The sequence below is a fragment of the Ceratotherium simum genome, chromosome 10 (assembly GCF_057802395.1).
Source record: "Ceratotherium simum simum isolate JZ-2026a chromosome 10, ASM5780239v1, whole genome shotgun sequence".
NCBI classification, from domain to species: Eukaryota; Metazoa; Chordata; class Mammalia; order Perissodactyla; family Rhinocerotidae; genus Ceratotherium; species Ceratotherium simum.
The window spans coordinates 83060914-83078981 of record NC_141909.1 but is presented as its reverse complement, the minus strand read 5'-3'; the positions used below and the strand labels follow the sequence as shown (position 1 = coordinate 83078981).

The window sequence follows — 18068 nt, the reverse complement described above, 5'->3', positions numbered from 1 at the left end:
AGGGAAGTCTCCCACAGTTGCTTTAGTATTCCTCTATCTGTGGATATAGATACAGATACATAGATTTTTTGTGTGTGTGTGAGAAAGATTAGCCCTGAGCTAACAACTGTGCCAATCTTCCTCCATTTTGTATGTGGGACACGTCCACAGCATGGCTTGATGAGCGTGGTATGTGGGTCTGCACCCAGGATCCAAACCCGTGAACCCTGGGATGCCGAAGCAGAGCACATGAACTTAACCACTATGCCACCAGGCCGGCCCCTCTCTGTGGATGTAGATACAGATACATAGATACAGACATTCAAGACTCTGGTTCTTTCCTCTAGTTAAGTCATGTGGTTTGGGGAAGCTCCTCACAGCATCATTGTCGCTGAGATATAGCTTCAGGGAACATGGCATTTGTTTTATGGCAGAGGTCCAGTAGAAAACTAATAGTTCCAGCATATCTAACAACTATTTTAGATATTTTTATACATGCTCTTTCACTTTTTCTATGATTATCAAGATTTAATTTTAATAAACATATGTCATCTGTTTACAGGTGAGCAAGGCAGAGGGAATTCTCCTTCTCGTAAAGGCAGCACTAAAAAATGGAGAAACAGAAGAACAATTGCAAAAGATGATGACCGAGTTCTACAGATTAGTACCTCACAAAGGTGCAGCAGCCGAACAAGTTAACCTGAGACTGTTAGCCAAGAAAGAGGACCTCTGCCAGGTAAATCTCTGAAATTTACCTGGCTCCTTTCAAATCTGATGAATAAGATAACACTGAATCACAAAAGTCTCTAGAGTTTGCTCAAAAATAAGTTGTTGAACCATTTCGGAATGCTTTGGGTTCTTATGGAAGTTATCTGAACCATATTCCCAAACAAGAATGCATTGGAATGGTAGTACAGATGCAAATATGTTTAGAATTGCTACACTGTAAAATAATTTTCCAGATCAGGAGATGATTTAGGACTCTTTCCGCAGAAGAAACAGAAAGCTGCAACTGACTTGAACAGTGAGGACACTTATCACCTTGTAAAACAAGAAGTCCAGATGCAGAGTGGCTGCTGGTCCAGTGCACTCAGAGGCAGCATTATCATCATGGTCCCAGCTTCTTTCCATCTCTGTGCTTCCTGTAAGCTGACAGCTTCCCTCTCAGCCTGGCTCTCCTCACCATCAGCTTCCAGCTGCAGTAGTTCACAGCATCCCATCTGGAGTATTTCTTTTTGTGTCTCCTAGAGGAAGCCCCTGGCAGACTCTTATTTCTTTGGTCAGAATTGAGTCATGTGTGCATTCCTAAGCCAGCCGCTGGCAAGGAGAATGGTATTACTGTGACTGCTCGGAAATGGACAGTCTCCCTCCAGCTATGGGGGAAGGAGTAGGGCTCAGTTAGCAAAGAAGAGGTCAGAAAGGCAGCCACACTGTCCCCCTGGCCTTGGATGAGACCGATATCATTCTCTGGCTCTGAGTTGCCTCATCTGTGCATAAAGGGATTAAGACAGGATCAGAGATCCATGACCTAGACTTCAGAGGAGTTTGTGGATGTGAAATTTTGTATGTTTGAGGGAAATTATAGCTTTCGATAGATTCCCAGAGGAGTCTATAATCCAAAATAAGTGAAGAATCAATAAATGCGATGAACCAGTAAATGAGATAATAAAGGACCTTTCCAAATTTAAAATTCCTAATCATGTAAAATGATCTGCCTAACACCCAGCATAAAGAATCTCAGTCGTTGGTCTTGTTACTGAGAGGGTATATGTGGTGCCCACCCCAATACTTTTTAATTTAAATTTTATATTTTCAATAGGTAATACATCTGCATGACTCAAAATTATATTAAAAAGATAGACGCAGAACACTCTCTGCATCCATTCATCAGTTGATGGGTGCTTGGGTTGCTTCCACGTGTTGGCTATTGTGAATAATGGTGCAATGAACATAGGGGTGCATAAGTCTCTTTGAACTGTTTATTTCAAGTTCTTTGGATAAATACTCAGAAGTAGGATAGCTGGATCCTATGTATTTCTATTTTTAATTTTTTGAGAAATCTCCGTACTATTTTCCATAGTGGCTGCACCAGTTTGCATTCCCACCAGCAATGTATGAGGGTTCCCTTTTCTTCACATCCTCTCCAACATTTGTTGTTTTTTGTCTTGGTAATTGTAGCCACTCTGACAGGTGTAAGGTGATATCTCATTGTAGTTTTGATTTGAATTTCCCCAATAATTAGTGATGTTGAACATGTTTTCGTGTGCCTGTTGGGCATCTGTATATCTTCTTTGGAAAAATGTCTGTTCGTATCTTCTGCCCATTTGTTTTTTTATTGATGTCTTAATAGTTCATAACGTTGTGAAATTTTGGTTGTACATTATTGTTTGTCAGTCACCATATAAATGCCTCTGTTCACCCCTTGTGCCCACCTCCCAACCCCCTTGCCCCTGGTAACCACCATACAGTTCTCTCTGTCCGTGTATGGTTTATCTTCCACATATAACTGAAATCATGCGGTGTTTGTCTTTCTCTTTCTGGCTTATTTCACTTAACATAATATGCTCCAGGCCCATCCATGTTGTTGCAAATGGGACAATTTTTTCTTTTTTTTATGGCTGAGTAGTATTCCATTGTATATATATATATATACCACATTTTCTTAATCCAGTCGTCAGTCAAGGGACACTTAGGTTGCCTCCACTTCTTGGCTATGGTGAATAATGCTGCAATGAACATAGGGGTGCATAAGCCTCTTTGGATTGTTGATTTCAGGTTCATTGGATAGATTCCCAGTAATGGGATGGCTGGGTCATAGGGCATCTGTATTTTTAAGTCTTTGAGGAATCTCCATACCGTTTTCCACAGAGGCTGCCCTCTGCCCATTTTTTGATCAGGTTGTTTTTTTCTTGTTCAGTTGTGTGACTTCTGTATATGTTATGGAGATTAACCCCTTGTCGGATATATGATTTGCAAATATTTTCTCCCAGCTGGTGGGTTGTCTATTCATTTTTTTTTTTTTTGATAGTGATCATCACTTTTATTTTTATTTTTTTATTTTTTTAAATTTTTTGTTTATTGTAGTAACATTGGTTTATAACATTGTATAAATTTCAGGTGTACATCATTATACTTCTATTTCTGCATAGATTACATCATGTTCACCACCCAAATACTAATTACAACCCATCACCACACACATGTGCCGAATTATCCCTTTCGCCCTCCTCCCTCCCCCATTCCCCTCTGGTAACCGCCAATCCAATCTCTGTCTCTATGTGTTTGTTTGTTGTTGTTATTATCTACTACTTAATGAAGGAAATCATATGGTATTTGACCTTCTCCCTCTGACTTATTTCACTTTGCATAATACCCTCAATGTCCATCCATGTTGTCACAAATGGCTGGATTTCATCGTTTCCTATGGCTGAGTAGTATTCCATTGTGTATATATACCACATCTTCTTTATCCATTCGTCCCTTGATGGGCACTTAGGTTGCTTCCAAGTCTTGGCTATTGTGAATAAGGCTGCAATGAACACAGGGGTGCATGTACCTTTACAAATTGGTGTTTTCACATTCTTTGAATAAATACCCAGCAGTGGAATAGCTGGATCATATGGTAGTTCTATCCTTAATTTTTTGAGGAATCTGCATACTGTTTTCCATAGTGGCTGCACCAGTTTGCACTCCCACCAGCAGTGTATGAGAGTTCCCTTCTCTCCACGTCCTCTGCAACACTTGTTGTTTCCTGTCTTGTTAATTATAGCCATTCTGACGGGCATGAGGTGATATCTCATTGTAGTTTTGATTTGCATTTCCCTGATAGTTAAAGATTTTGAATATCTTTTCATGTGTCTGTTGGCCATCTGTATATCTTCTTTGGAGAAATGTCTGTTCAGGTCTTTTGCCCATTTTTTAATTGGGTTGTTCATTTTTTTGTTGTTGAGATGCATGAGTTCTTTATATATTTTGGAGATTAACCCCCTATCCAATGTATGGTTTGCAAATATCTTCTCCCAATTTTTAGGTTGTCTTTTCGTTTTGTTGATGGTTTCCTTTGCTGTGCAGAAGCTTTTTAGTTTGATGTAGTCCCATTTGTTTATTTTTTCTATTGTTTCTCTTGCCCAGTCAGACATGGTGCTTGAAAATATGTTGCTAAGACCAATGTCGAAGAGCGTACTGCCTATGTTTTCTTCTAGAAGATTCATAGTTTCAGGTCTTACATTCAAGTCTTTAATCCATTTTGAGTTAATTTTTGTGTATGGTGTAAGGTAAGGGTCTACTTTCATTTTTTTGCATGTGGCTGTCCAGTTTTCCCAACACCATTTGTTGAAGAGACTTTCTTTTCTCCATTGTTTGTTCTTGGCTCCTTTGTCAAAGATTAGCTGTCCATAGATGTGCGGGTTTATTTCTGGGCTTTCGATTCTATTCCATTGATCTGTGTGTCTGTTTTTGTGCCAGTACCATGCTGTTTTGTTTACTATAGCTTTGTAGTATATTTTGAAATCAGGGAGTGTGATACCTCCAGCTTTGTTCTTTTTTCTCAGGATTCCTTTAGCTATTCAGGGTCTTTTGTTGTTCTCTATAAATTTTAGGATTCTTTGTTCTATTTCTGTGAAAAATGTTGTTGGAACTTTGATAGAGATTGCATTGAATCTATAGATGGCTTTAGGAAGTATGGACATCTTAACTATGTTAATACTTCCTATCCAAGAGCACGGAATATCTTTCCATTTCTTTGTGTCTTCTTCAATTTCTTTCAGCAATGTTTTATAGTTTTTGTTGTACAGATCTTTCACCTCTTTGGTTAAGTTTATTCCTAGGTATTTTATTCTTTTTCTTGCAATTATAAATGAGATGGTATTCTTAATTTCTCTTTCTGCTAGTTTATTGTTAGTGTATAGAAATGCAACTGATTTTTGTATGTTGATTTTGTATCCTGCAACCTTACCATATTCGTTTATTACTTCTAAAAGTTTTTTGGTGGATTCTGTAGGGTTTTCTATATATAAAATCATGTCATCTGCAAATAGTGAGAGTTCCACTTCTTCGTTTCCAATTTGGATCCCTTTTGTTTCTTTTTCTTACCTGATTGCTCTGGCTAGGACTTCCAGTACTGTGTTCAATAGGAGTGGTGACAGTGGGCATCCTTGTCTGGTTCCTGTTCTTAGAGGGATAGCTTTCAGTCTTTCACCATTGAGGATGATACTAGCTGTGGGTTTGTCATATATGGCGTTTATTATGTTGAGGTACTTTCCTTCTATCCCCATTTTATTCAGAGTTTTTATCATAAATGGATGCTGTATCTTGTCAAATGCTTTCTTTGCATCTATTGAGATGATCATGTGATTTTTATTCTTCATTTTATTAATGTGGTGTATTACATTGATTGATTTGCGAATGTTGAACCATCCCTGCATACCTGGAATAAATCCCACTTGATCTTGGTGTATAATCCTTTTAACGTATTGTTGTATGCGATTTGCTAGTATTTTGTTGAGGATTTTTGCATCGATGTTCATCAGTGATATTGGCCTGTAATTTTCTTTTTTTTGTGTTGTCCTTGTCTGGTTTTGGTACAGGGTAATGTCGGCTTCGTAGAATGAGTTAGGGAGCTTCCCCCCCTCCTCCATTTTTTGGAAGAGTTTGAGAAGGATAGGTATTAAGTCTTCTTTGAATGTTTGGTAGAATTCAGCAGGGAAGCTGTCTGGTCCTGGACTTTTATTTTTGTGGAGGTTTGTGATTACTGTTTCGATCTCCTTACTGGTGATTGGTCTATTCAAATTCTCTACTTCTTCTTGATCCAGTTTTGGAAGGTTGTATGATTCTAAGAATTTATCCATTTCTTCCAGATTGTCGAATTGGTTGGCATATAGCTTTTCATAGTCTCTTATAATCTTTTGTATTTCTGAGGTGTCTGTTGTAATTTCTCCTCTTTCATTTCTGATTTTACTTATTTGTGCCTTGTCTCTTTTTTTCTTGGTGAGTCTAGCTAGAGGTTTGTCAATTTTGTTTATCTTTTCAAAGAACCAGCTCTTGGTTTTATTAATTTTTTCTATTTTTTTTAGTCTATTTTTTAGTTCTATTTTGTAGTTCTATTTTTTTGTTTCATTTATTTCTGCTCTTTTTATTATTTCCCTTCTTCTACTGATTTTGGGCTTTGTTTGTTCTTCTTTTTCCAGTTTCTTTAGGTGCATTGTTAGATTGTTTATTTGAGATTTTTCTTGTTTGTTGAGATAGGCCTGTATTGCTATTAACTTCCCTCTTAGAACCGCTTTTGCTATATCCCATAAATTCTGGCATGTCGTATTTTCATTTTCATTTGTCTCCAGGTATTTTTTGATTTCTCCTTTGATTTCTTCATTGATCCATTCATTGTTCAGTAGCATTTTGTTTAATCTCCACGTATTTGTGGCTTTTCTGATTTTCTTCCTATAGTTGATTTCTAGTTTCATACTGTTGTGGTCATAAAAGATGCTTGGTATTATTTCAATCTTCTTAAATTTATGGAGACTTGTTTTGTGGCCTAGTATGTGATCAGTCCTGGAGAATGTTCCATGTGCATTTGAAAAGAACGTGTATTCTTCGGTTTTTGGATTGAATGCTCTGTATATATCTACTAGGTCCATCTGTTCTAGTGTGTCATTTAAGGCCAATGTTTCCTTATTGATCTTCTGTTTGGATTATCTATCCATTGGTGTAAGTGGAGTGTTAAAGTCCCCTACGATTATTGTGTTACTGTCTATTTCTCTTTTTCTGTCTGTTAATAATTGCTTTATATATTTAGGTGCACCTACATTGGGTGCGTAGATATTTACAAGTGTTATATCCTCTTGTTGGATTGTTCCCTTGATCATTATGTAATGCCCTTCTTTGTCTCTTTTTACAGTTTTTGTTTTAAAGTCTATTTTGTCTGATATGAGTACTGCTACCCCAGCTTTCTTTTCATTGCCATTTGCGTGGAGTATCTTTTTCCATCCCTTCACTTTCAGTTTGTGAGTGTCTTTAGGTCTGAAGTGTGTCTCTTGTATGCAGCATATATATGGGTCTTGTTGTTTTATCCAATCAGCCACCCTATGCCTTTTAATTGGAGCATTTAGTCCATTGACGTTTAAAGTAGCTATTGATAAGTATGTACTTACTGCCATTTTTTAACTTTTTGTTTTTTCTCATTGTTTTAGTAGTCCTTCTCTGTTCCTTTCTCCTTCTATACAGAATTGATGGTCTCTTTAGTTTGACCCCTGTCTGAAAGCTCTATTCTTTAACTCCCCTCCTCCCTCATTTTATGTTTTTGATATCATATCTAAGCTCTTTTTTGTGCATTTGTATCCATTACCCTCTTATCATGGAAATAGATAATTTTTCCTATTTGCGGTCTTCTTTTTTCCCCTTAAATCAGTCCCTTTAACATTTCTTTTTTTTTTGAACAGTTTTATTTATTTATTTATTCTTTGTGAGGAAGATCAGCCCTGAGCTAACATCCATGCTAATCCTCCTCTTTTTGCTGAGGAAGACCGGCTCTGAGCTAACATCTATTGCCAATCTTCCTCCTTTTTTTTTTTCCCCCAAAGCCCCAGTAGTTAGTTGTAAGTCGTAGTTGCACATCCTTCTAGTTGCTATATGTGGGACGCGGCCTCAGCATGGCCGGAGAAGTGGTGTGTCAGTGCGCGCCGGGGATCTGAACCCAGGCTGCCAATAGCGCAGCGCACGCACTTAACCGCTAAGCCACGGGGCCGGTCCTTTAACATTTCTTGTAGCACTGCTTTCTTAATGACAAACTTTTAATTTTTGCTTGTCTGGGAAATTTTTCATCTCTCCCTCCATTTTGAATGATAACCTTGCTGGGTAGAGTATTCTTGGCTGTAACTTTTTTCCTTTTAGCATTTTAAATATATCGTGCCACTCTCTTCTAGCCTGTAAGGTTTCCACTGAGAAGTCAGGTGATAGCTTTATGGGGTTTCCTTTGTATGTAACTTGTCTTTCTCTTGCGGCTTTTAGGATTCTCTCTTTATCTTTAATTCTGGACATTTTGATTATGATGTGTCTTGGTGTGGGCCTCTTTGGGTTTATCTTGTTTGGGGCTCTCTGTGATTCCTGTACCTGGATGTCGGTTTCCTTCCTTAGGTTAGGGAAGTTTTCAGCTATTATTTCTTGAAATAGATTCTCTGCCCCTTTGTCTTGCTCTTCTCCTTCCGGGACACCTATAACATGGATGTTAGTGTGCTTGATGTTGTCCCAGAGGTCCCTTAGACTGTCCTCACTCTTTTTAATTCTTTTCTCTTTTACCTGTTCAGCTTGGGTAATTTCTTCTAGTCTTTCATCCAGCTCACAGATCCGTTCTTCTGTATTCTCTACTCTGCTTTTGAGTCCCTCTAATGAATTTTTCATTTCCAGTATTGTATTCTTCATTTCTGATTGGTTCTTTTTTATATCTTCCATTTCTTTGTTGACATTCTCACTGAGTTCATCTATTCTTTTCCCCAGATCAGTGAGCATCCTTAACACTCTTTGTTTGAACTCTCTGTCGGGTAGGTTGCGCATTTCTGTTTCACTTAGTTCCTTTTCTGGGGTTTTGTCCTGTTCCCTTGCTTGGAATGTCTTCCTTTGCCTCCTCATTTTGCCTCTTTCCCTGTGCTTGTGTCTACGTATTAGGTAGGTCAACTACGTCTCCTGCTCTTGGATAGGTCACCTTATATAAATGATGCCTTAGGAGGCCTGCAGTGTGCTTCCCTCAGTACTCAATGTTCCCGGGGTGACCCCTATGTAGGCTACGTGTGTCCTTCTGTTGTGGCCTGTTTGCTCTCCCTGTAGGCACCCAGAGAGGCCAAGTTATTCTCCTGGCCAGCTGTTGTAATGCTCAGCTGCTTGTAGTTGTTGTGGGCCCTTCGGTCTCTTTATCAGGTCTGGGAAGCCCCAGCACAGTTGGCTGCAAGTTCTAATACCACATTTGTATTGCAATATTTCTTTTAAGCGAGTAGGCCCCCAGTGTGGCAGGTTGTTAGGCTCAGCGGCTTCCAATTGCTATAATCCTCCAGCCTTTAGGTCTCTTGTCAGCTCTCTGAGGATTGCAGCTGGGTGGGGCTGGCCTCTGTCACGGAAGCACCCAATTGTTTCAGGCTTTGGAAGGTGGGGCAAACTCCCTATGTGGGTCTTTGAGAATCACAGGTCTTCTGCAGCTGACAAGCCCTGCTGCCCACAGGTCCACACACACAGTCAACACAGTCCTGCCCCGTGTGCACACCGCGACCTCCTGAAGTGGACCCAGTCTCTCCTCGGCAGGAGCCCCACACACTCCACCACCGCCCCACACTCTCCACCCACTCCTTGTGCACTCCCTGCCCCACTGAAGTGGGCTCAGTTGCCAGGCTGCAGAGAATCCAGTCACCAATCTATGCAGGCCCACAAGTTGCCTGAGGGCTTGTTGTTGGGTGGCGCCAGTCTCTAGGGTGGTCTGCCTGCCCTGGCTGTGCTGGATTACATCGGTGTTCTAGTGGGTGGGGCAGACCTGGGCTAGCAGGCCCCAGGGAGAACTCCAATGGCGTCTGTGTCAGCATGCCCACACCAGGCCATGACAATGGCTGCCGCCAATGTCCCAGTCCCTGGAGAGGTCTCACCTCTCATGCAATGTGCTCAGAGCCTATCAGGTGAGTCTCTTTTCACCAAAGCACTGTGCAGCTTTCTTTCTTGTGATTTTCGGTTGCTTTCTGACACGGATGAGTTTGAGCGTGGGCCCTTTAAGAACTGGTTTTAATTTGTGAACCAGCTTTTCTGGGGATACTCCCCAATGTTTTAGTAGCAGGCAAGTCAGATATTATGCCACTCGTCTCAATTGTGCTGAGTCCACAAAGTGCCTACAGTGGGGGCGCTCCCCGGCTCAGGACCCCACTCCTCCAGGGAGGGCTGTGTACCTTTGGGCTGCTCCTGGGCGGCCATGAAGCTGGCAGCTTGTGAAGGCAGCGTTTTTTCTCTCCAGAAAGGAGTTTCTGCCTCTTTCACTCCAATTAGGATTGTCCTTTGTTGCAGGAGTTCCTCTTATCTAGCTTTCAGTTCTGTCTTGGGTAATTTTTCCACAAGTAGTTGTAAATTGGCTGTGTCTGCAGGAGGAGGTGAGTTCATAGTCTGCTTACGCTGCCATCTTGACTTCTCTCCCTGTCTATTCATTTTGATCCTGGTTTCATTTGCCTTGTAGAAGCTCTTTAATCTGATGAAGTCCCACTTGTTTATTTTTTCTTTAGTTTCCCTTGTCCGAGTAGACATGGTATCTGAAAATATTCCTTTATGACCAATGTCAAATAGTGTATTGCCTATATTTTCTTCTAGGAGTTTTATAGTTTCAGGTCTCACCTTCAGGTCTTTGATCCACTTTGAGTTAATTTTTGTGAAAGGCAAAAGCAGATGGTCTACTTTCATTCGTTTGCATGTGGCTGTCCAGTTTTCCCAGCACCATTTATTGAAGAGACTTTCCTTTGTCCATTGTATGTTTGTAGCTTCTTTGTTGAAGATTAGCTCTCCGTAGATGTGTGGTTTTATTTCTGGGCTTTCAATTCTGTTCCATTGATCTGTGTGTCTGTTTTTGTACCAATACCATGCTGTTTTGATTACTATAGTTGTGTAGTATGTTTTGAAGTCAGGGATTGTGATGCCTCCAGCTTTGTTCTTTTTTCTCAGGATTGCTTTAGCTATTCGGAGTCTTTGGTTGTCCCGTATGAATTTTAGTGTTCTTCGTTCTATTTCCGTGAGAAATATCATTAGGATTCTGATTGAGATTGCATTGAATCTGTAGATTGCTTTAGGGAATGTGGACGTTTTAACTATGTTTATTCTTCCAGTCCATGTGCATGGGATATCTTTCCATTTCTTTATGTCATCATTGATTTATTTTAATAATGTCTTATAGTTTTCATTGTATAGGCCTTTCACCTCCTTGATTAAATTTATTCCTAGCTATTTTATTCTTTTTGTTGGGATTATAAATGGAATTATCTTTTTGAGTTCTCTTTCTGTTAGTTCGTTATTAGCATAGAGAAATGCAACTGATTTTTTAAGTTGATTTTGTACCCTGCAACTTTGCTGTAGTTGTAGATTATTTCTAATAGTTTTCCAATGGATTCTTTAGTGTTTTCTATATATAAAATCATATCATTTGCAAATAGTGAGAATTTCACTTCTTTGTTGCCTTTTTGGATTCCTTTTATTCCTTTTTCTTGCCTAATTGCTCTGGCCAAAACCTCCAGTACTATGTTGAATAAGAGTGGTGAGAGTGGGCACCCTTGTCTTGTTCCTTGTTCTTAGAGGAATGGCTTTCAGACTTTCGCTGTTGAGTTTGATGTTGTCTATGGGTTTGTCGTATAAGGCCTTTATTATGTTGAGGTACTTTCCTTCTATACCCATTTTGTTGAGAGTTTTTATCATAAATGGATGTTGGATCTTGTCAAATGCCTTCTCTGCCTCAGCCCATTATTTGATTGGGTTGTTTGTTTTTTTGTTGTTGAGTTGTATGAGTTCTTAGATATTTTGGAAATTAATCTCTTGTCATTATATGATTTGTAAATATTTTCTCCCACTTGGTGGGTTGTGTTTTTGTTTTGTTCCTGGTTTCCTTTGCCTTACCGAAGCTCTTCAGTATAATGTAGTCCCATTTATTTATTTTTTTCTTTTGTTTCCCTTGCGTGAGTAGACATGGTATTCCAAAAGAAGCTGCTAAGACTTATGTCAAAGAGCATACTGCCTATATTGTCTTCTAGGAGTTTTATGGTTTCAGGTCTTATATTCAAATCTTTAATCCATTTTGAGTTAATTTTTGTGTGTGGTGTAAGATAATGGTCTACTTTCATTCTTTTGCATGTGGCTGTCCAGTTTTCCCAGCACCATTTGTTGAAGAGACTTTCCTTTCTCCATTGTATGTTCTTGGCTCCTTTGTCAAAGATTAGTTGTCCATAGATGCGTGATTTTATTTCTGGGCCTTCAATTCTTTTTTTTTTTTTTTTTTCTGTGAGGGAGATCAGCCCTGAGCTAACATCCGTGCTAATCCTTCTCTTTTTGCTGAGTAAGACCAGCTCTGAGCTAACATCTATTGCCAATCCTCCTCCTTTTTTTCTTCCCCAAAGTCCCAGTAGATAGTTGTGTCATAGTTGCACATCCTTCTAGTTGCTGTGTGTGGGACGCGGCCTCAGCATGGCCGGAGAAGCAGTGCGTCGGTGTGCGCCCAGGATCCGAACCCGGGCCGCCAGTAGCAGAGTGCATGCACTTAACCGCTAAGCCACTGGGCCGGCCCATGGGCCTTCAATTCTGTTCTATTGATCTGTGTGTTTGTTTTTGTACCAGTACCATGTTGTTTTGATTACTATTGTTTTGTATTATATTTTGAAGTCAGGGATTATGATGCCTCCAGCTTTGTTCTTTTTTCTCAGGATGGCTTTGGCTATTCAGAGTCTTTTCTTGTTCCATATAAGTTTTAGGAGTCTTTGTTCTATTGGGATTATGATGGGGAATGCAGTGAATATGTAGATTGCTTTAGGTGATATGCACATTTTAACTATGTTTATTCTTCTAATCCATGAGCATGGAATATCTTTCCATTTGTTTATGTCACGATCAAATTCTTTCAATAATGTCTTATAGTTTTCATTGTATAGGTCTTTCACCTCCTAGATATTTTATTCCTAGATATTTTATTCTTTTTGTTGTGATTGTAAATGGGATTGTATTCTTGAGTTCTCTTTCTCTTAGTTCCTTATTAGAGTATAGAAATGCAACTGATTTTTGTAAGTTGATTTTGTACCTTGCACCTTTGCTGTAGTTCTTGATGATTTCTAATAGGTTTCTGGTGGATTCTTTAGGGTTTTCCGTGTATAGAATTATGTCGTCCGCAAACAGCAAGAGTTTCACTTCTTCCTTTCCAATTTGGATACCTTTTATTCCTTTTTCTTGCCTAATTGCTCTGGCCAAAACCTCCATTACTATGTTAAATAAGAGTGGCGAGAGGGGCCAGCCCCATGGCTTAGCGGTTAAGTGCACGCGCTCCGCTACTGGCGGCCCGGGTTTGGATCCCGGGTGTGCACCAACGCACCGCTTGTCCAGCCATGCTGAGGCGGCGTCCCACATACAGCAACTAGGAGGATGTGCAACTATGACATACAACTATCTACTGTGGCTTTGGGGAGAAAAAGGGGAAAAAAGGAGGAGGATGGGCATTAGATGTTAGCTCAGGGCCGGTCTTCCTCAGCAAAAAGAGGAGGATTGGCATGGATGTTAGCTCGGGGCTGATCTTCCTCACAAAAAAAAAAAAAAGTGTGGTGAGAGTGGGCACCCTTGTCTTGTTCCTGTTCTCAGAGGGATGGCTTTCAGTTTTTCCCCATTAAGTATGATGTTGGCTGTGGGTTTTTTATATATGACCTTTATTATGTTGAGGTATTTTCCTTCTATACCCATTTTATTGAGAGTTTTTGTAATATACTATGGAGTACTACTCAGCTATAAAACAAAAGATAAAATCATCCCATTAGCAACAACATGGATGGACCTTGGGGGTACTATGTTAAGTGAAATAAGCCAGACAGAGAAAGACAAACACCATATGATTTATTTGTATGTGAAAGATAAACAAACACATGGATAAAGAGAACAGATTAATGGTTACCAGAGAGGAAGGGGGTGCAGGGTAGGCAAAAAGAGTAAAGGGCCACAGTTATATGGTGATGGATAAAAATTAGACTATTGGTGGTGGGCATGATGCAGTAACTGATACATAATAATGTACACCTGAAATTACACAATGTTATAAACCAATATGACCTCAATAAAATCACTGGAAAAAAAAAGAACACTCTTTAGTCAACACTACCCCCTCCACCCCATTACCACTTCTGCACCCATAGATAACCATTTTTACTAGTTTCTTGTTTCTTTTCAGTTTCTTTATGAAAATAATATTCATATTTATTTTCATGAAATATTCATATTTGTTTATGAAAATAAATATGAATATGAACATAGTATACTACTTTTTATGTAAAATTAAAGGGGAAGAATAATATTTAGTAATAATTTGTAGTAATAATATCTATTCCACCCCTCTATTTTTATATAAAAAGTCATATACTATCTGCTGTCCTCACAATGTATCCTGCACGTAGAGATCATCCTTGTTCTGGTATTACACTGTGGGTATGTGCACATTGGGTGGGTATCCCATACTGCCGGGCGTTTGGATTGTTTCTGGCCTTTGCTGTTACAAACAATGCCACAGTGAATAACTTTGTGTATTTGTCTTTTCATACTTTGTACTGGGGTATCTCTGAGATACAGTCCCAGCAGTAGAAGTGCTGGCTTAAAGGGTAAATGCACCTGTAATTGTGATCAGTTTTGTCTGATTCCCTCATAGGGGCTGTCCTGTTTTGCCCTCCCAGTATCAGTGGATAGTGGGAAGAGTAGATGAGTTTCTACTTCCTATAGTCTTACCAACAGTATTTCTCAAACTTTTAGACTTTACCAATCTTATGAATGAGAAATGGCCTCTCACTGTAGTGAGCCTGAGTACCTTTCCAAATGTTCAAGGGATATTTGTGTTTCTTTTTCTGTAAACTGTCTATTCATGTCTTTTGCCTCTTTTTCTTTTGGGTCTTGATAGTTTTCTTCATGATTTTTAGGACCTCTGTTTAAGTTAGGGAGCTTAGTCTGTGATAAGACTTGAAAATATTTTCTGCAGTTTATTTGTTGTTTTTACTTTGCTTATGGTGAATTTGGTGGTGGTGGTTAACTTGTTCTGTTTTACCATACAGAAACTTTTTACTTTTATAAAGAAACATGCATCGGTCTTTCATTTTATGGCTAGTGGATTTGAATTATAGTTAGAAAGCCCCTCCCCAGGCTAAGGTCATAAAGACGCGTGGTAGCAGAATGGCTAGTGCTCCCCTTCAATATCTCTTTAGTCTCAAAGATGTTAAAAGCAATACATCCCTATATTAAACATAATTCAGATTATCCAGGAGCCGTTCCCTCTTCCAAGCTCCAGGACCTACAAGTGCACTAAATACACTTGGGTTCCCTCTCAGGGAGGGCAGCTGTTCTTGTTTGTCTTTGTATCTTTCAAATCTAATACAATGCCTGGCATACAGAACATGTTTAATAAATTTCTGTTAAGCAGAAGTAGATGTGAAGTCTGATGATCTGATTCCTGTTTGGTCACTATCCCCTCCTCCCTATGGGATCTTCAGCAGCTAATGTAACTTCTCAGAGCCTCACTTTTCTCACCTATACAGTGAGGATAATAAGATCTAATGAGACCAGTGTTGCAGTGCACATTAGAAGAATAATGTACCTGAAAACAATTCATTAACAAGGATGTGCTCTCCTAATGTAACTGTATTATTATCGTGTATTGTGCTATCACCGAGGCAACTGCATTAACTTTACTATGCTGCTCACAGCACAGGCAGGTATTGATCAAAAGCTTTGCAGAAAAAAGCTTATTTTTCCAATCTTTTTTGAGAAAGTGTAAAGTGATATAAATATTTTGATATATGGTGATTCTAATGTCTGTGTATCATTTCCATTTACAGCTAATAAGAGACATGGTTAATGTCTGTGAAACGAATCTGTCCAAACCTAATCCACCATCTCTTGCCAAATACCGAGCTTTGAGGTGCAAAATTGAGCATGTTGACCAGAACACTGAAGAATTTTTCAGGGTTAGAAAAGAGATATTAGAGAATAATTGCAGGTAAGCATAAAGGAAATATGTTAGGGTCTGTTATTATGTACTGCTATTTCAGATTTTGATAAAGAGCTGATCTCCACAATTACCTGGATAATTTAATCCTCAATAACAAGATAACTATGTTGTGATGACCAGTTCCTTTCTTCTGGTTTTATAATAAGGTGTGGGGTAGTGCTCTATGCTTGAAAACACTCCCTACTATTCCACTCTAATTGCGAGGTTACCTAATCTTGCTGAGAATTAAATTTTAAAATTTTAAATCAAAGAGTATTTGAGTTTATGTTTTGAAGTGTATTACATAGGAAAATCCACTTAAATTAAGATTTTAAAATGCAGGAATATGTGTGTGGCAGCTTCTAAAATGGCCACTCTGTGGCCTGAAGCACTCAGATGAAAACCTGGACAACATGTCGAGAGATATAGCACCCCAAAATGGCAATTACGTGTCTCCTCATTTACTGCGCATATTCCTGTTTCTGAGGCAGCAGCAGTAACAACAAACAGATGGATCAGCTGCTCACACAAGCCCTTATTGGGTGTTAGTAACTGTGTAGAATCACCTTGGCTAAGAGTCTAACCCACCTTCAAGGTTCAGAAACTAATTTTACTGATTATTCTCAAGGGTGGGGCTGACTTTCATTGGTTTGGTCATTCACTCCATTGCAGCACTTCTCTGCCTGAAGTCTTTCTCTAATCTCATTATAACAGGCCGTGTTAACCTTCATCAGCCTCGCACACTCCTTAGAGCCAATGGTAGTGAATTGCAGCCATTTGTCCGAGCTTGCAGGGGCCAATTCGTAAATTTATAGTAATTTTGTTAACTGACTGTTAAACCGTTAGTAACTTGAAATCGGCTATGGTGGGTGGATTTACACCATGGAAATCAGCAAATGCTACAAATCACGGTTGTGTGTGGGTTTTGTTGTTGTTTTGAGAGTTAGTTTCTAGCACCCTACTAGAACTAGACCTAGCCACACCTCCCTTCTAGACTAACTCAGACCAATATACACTTAGTTTCTGCCTGCCTTCATCAGTCATCGTCAAATTCCGTTCCCAATACCACTTCACACTCACTAAGAAGGTTATATTTGGGAAAAAAAAGGAAAATTATATGTGTTGATGATGATGTGGAGAAATTGGAACCCTCATACATTGCTTGTGGAAATGTAAAATAGTGCAGCTGCTATTTGGGGATTCCTCAACAAATTAAACACAGAATTATTGTATGCCCCAGCAATTCCACTCCTAGTTATAAACCCAAAAGAACTGAAAACAAGTACTCAAACAGATACTTGTACATGAACGTTCATAGCAGCGCTATTCACAATAGCCAAAGGGTGCCGACAACCCAGATGTCCATCAATGGATGAATGGATTAACAAAAACATGGTATATACATATAGTGGAATATTGTTGAACCATAAAAAGGAATGAAGTACTGACACATGCTACAACATGAGGGAACCTCAAAAGCATTATGCTAAGTGAAAAAAGCCAGACACAAAATACCACTTTTTATATGAAATATCTAGAATAGGTAAATTAAATCTGGGGAGACAGGAAGCAGATTGCCTGGTGCCAGCGGAAGGAGGAATGGAGACTGACTGCTAATGGGTATGGCGTGTTCTTTTGGGGTCGTGAAATGTTTTGGAACTAGATAGAGACAGTTGCACAACATTTTGAACGTGCTGAATACCACTGAACTGTACACTTCAAAATAGTTAATTTTCTGTTATATGAACTTTACCTCAATTAAAAAAATCCATTTCTGTAGATCTTTTCCAGATTTTGCTTTTATGTATAATCAAATTACTTTGATTTCACTTTTTTTTTTGTGAGGAAGATCAGCCCTGAGCTAACAGCCACGTAATCCTCCTCTTTTTGCTGAGGAAGACTGGCTCTGAGCTAACATCTATTGCCAATCCTCCTCCTTTTTTTTCCCCAAAGCCCCGGTAGATAGTTGTATGTCATAGTTGCACATCCTTCTAGTTGCTGTATGTGGGACGCGGCCTCAGCCTGGCCGGAAAAGTGGTGTGTCGGTGCGTGCGCGGATCTGAACCCCAGGCCGCCAGTAGCGGAGTGCGCACACTTAACCGCTAAGCCACGGGGCTGGCCCCTGATTTCGCTTTTGACCCCCCCTATTTATTTGCTAGGATCTGATACTAGTTAAGAGACTAGTAACAGTGGAGGTAGAATCAGAAGAGGAGTAACTGGCTTTCTCCAGAGAGTCAAAGAGAAGGAAAAGCTACGTCTTCAAGCCCTGGGGAGTGGGGTGCTGTTCAATCATCTAATGTAACTCAAGCAAGCCTTTGGAGATCTCACCCCTCACCCAAGTGTTAAAGTATTCATACAACAAAAGTGGGCGTCT

General features: G+C 39.5%; 1 protein-coding gene across 10 annotated transcripts in view; it reads left to right on the top strand.

The window, feature by feature from the left end:
* PARP4 (poly(ADP-ribose) polymerase family member 4) overlaps positions 1–18068 on the top strand; it is a 153124-nt gene that overhangs the window by 29555 nt on the left and 105501 nt on the right. For all 10 annotated transcript variants that reach the window (XM_087436343.1, XM_087436347.1, XM_087436344.1 and 7 more), the window contains 2 exons: positions 542–715; positions 15543–15703. In XM_087436343.1, the coding sequence (XP_087292469.1) occupies positions 542–715; positions 15543–15703 (335 nt within the window). The remainder of the gene's footprint in view (positions 1–541; positions 716–15542; positions 15704–18068) is intronic.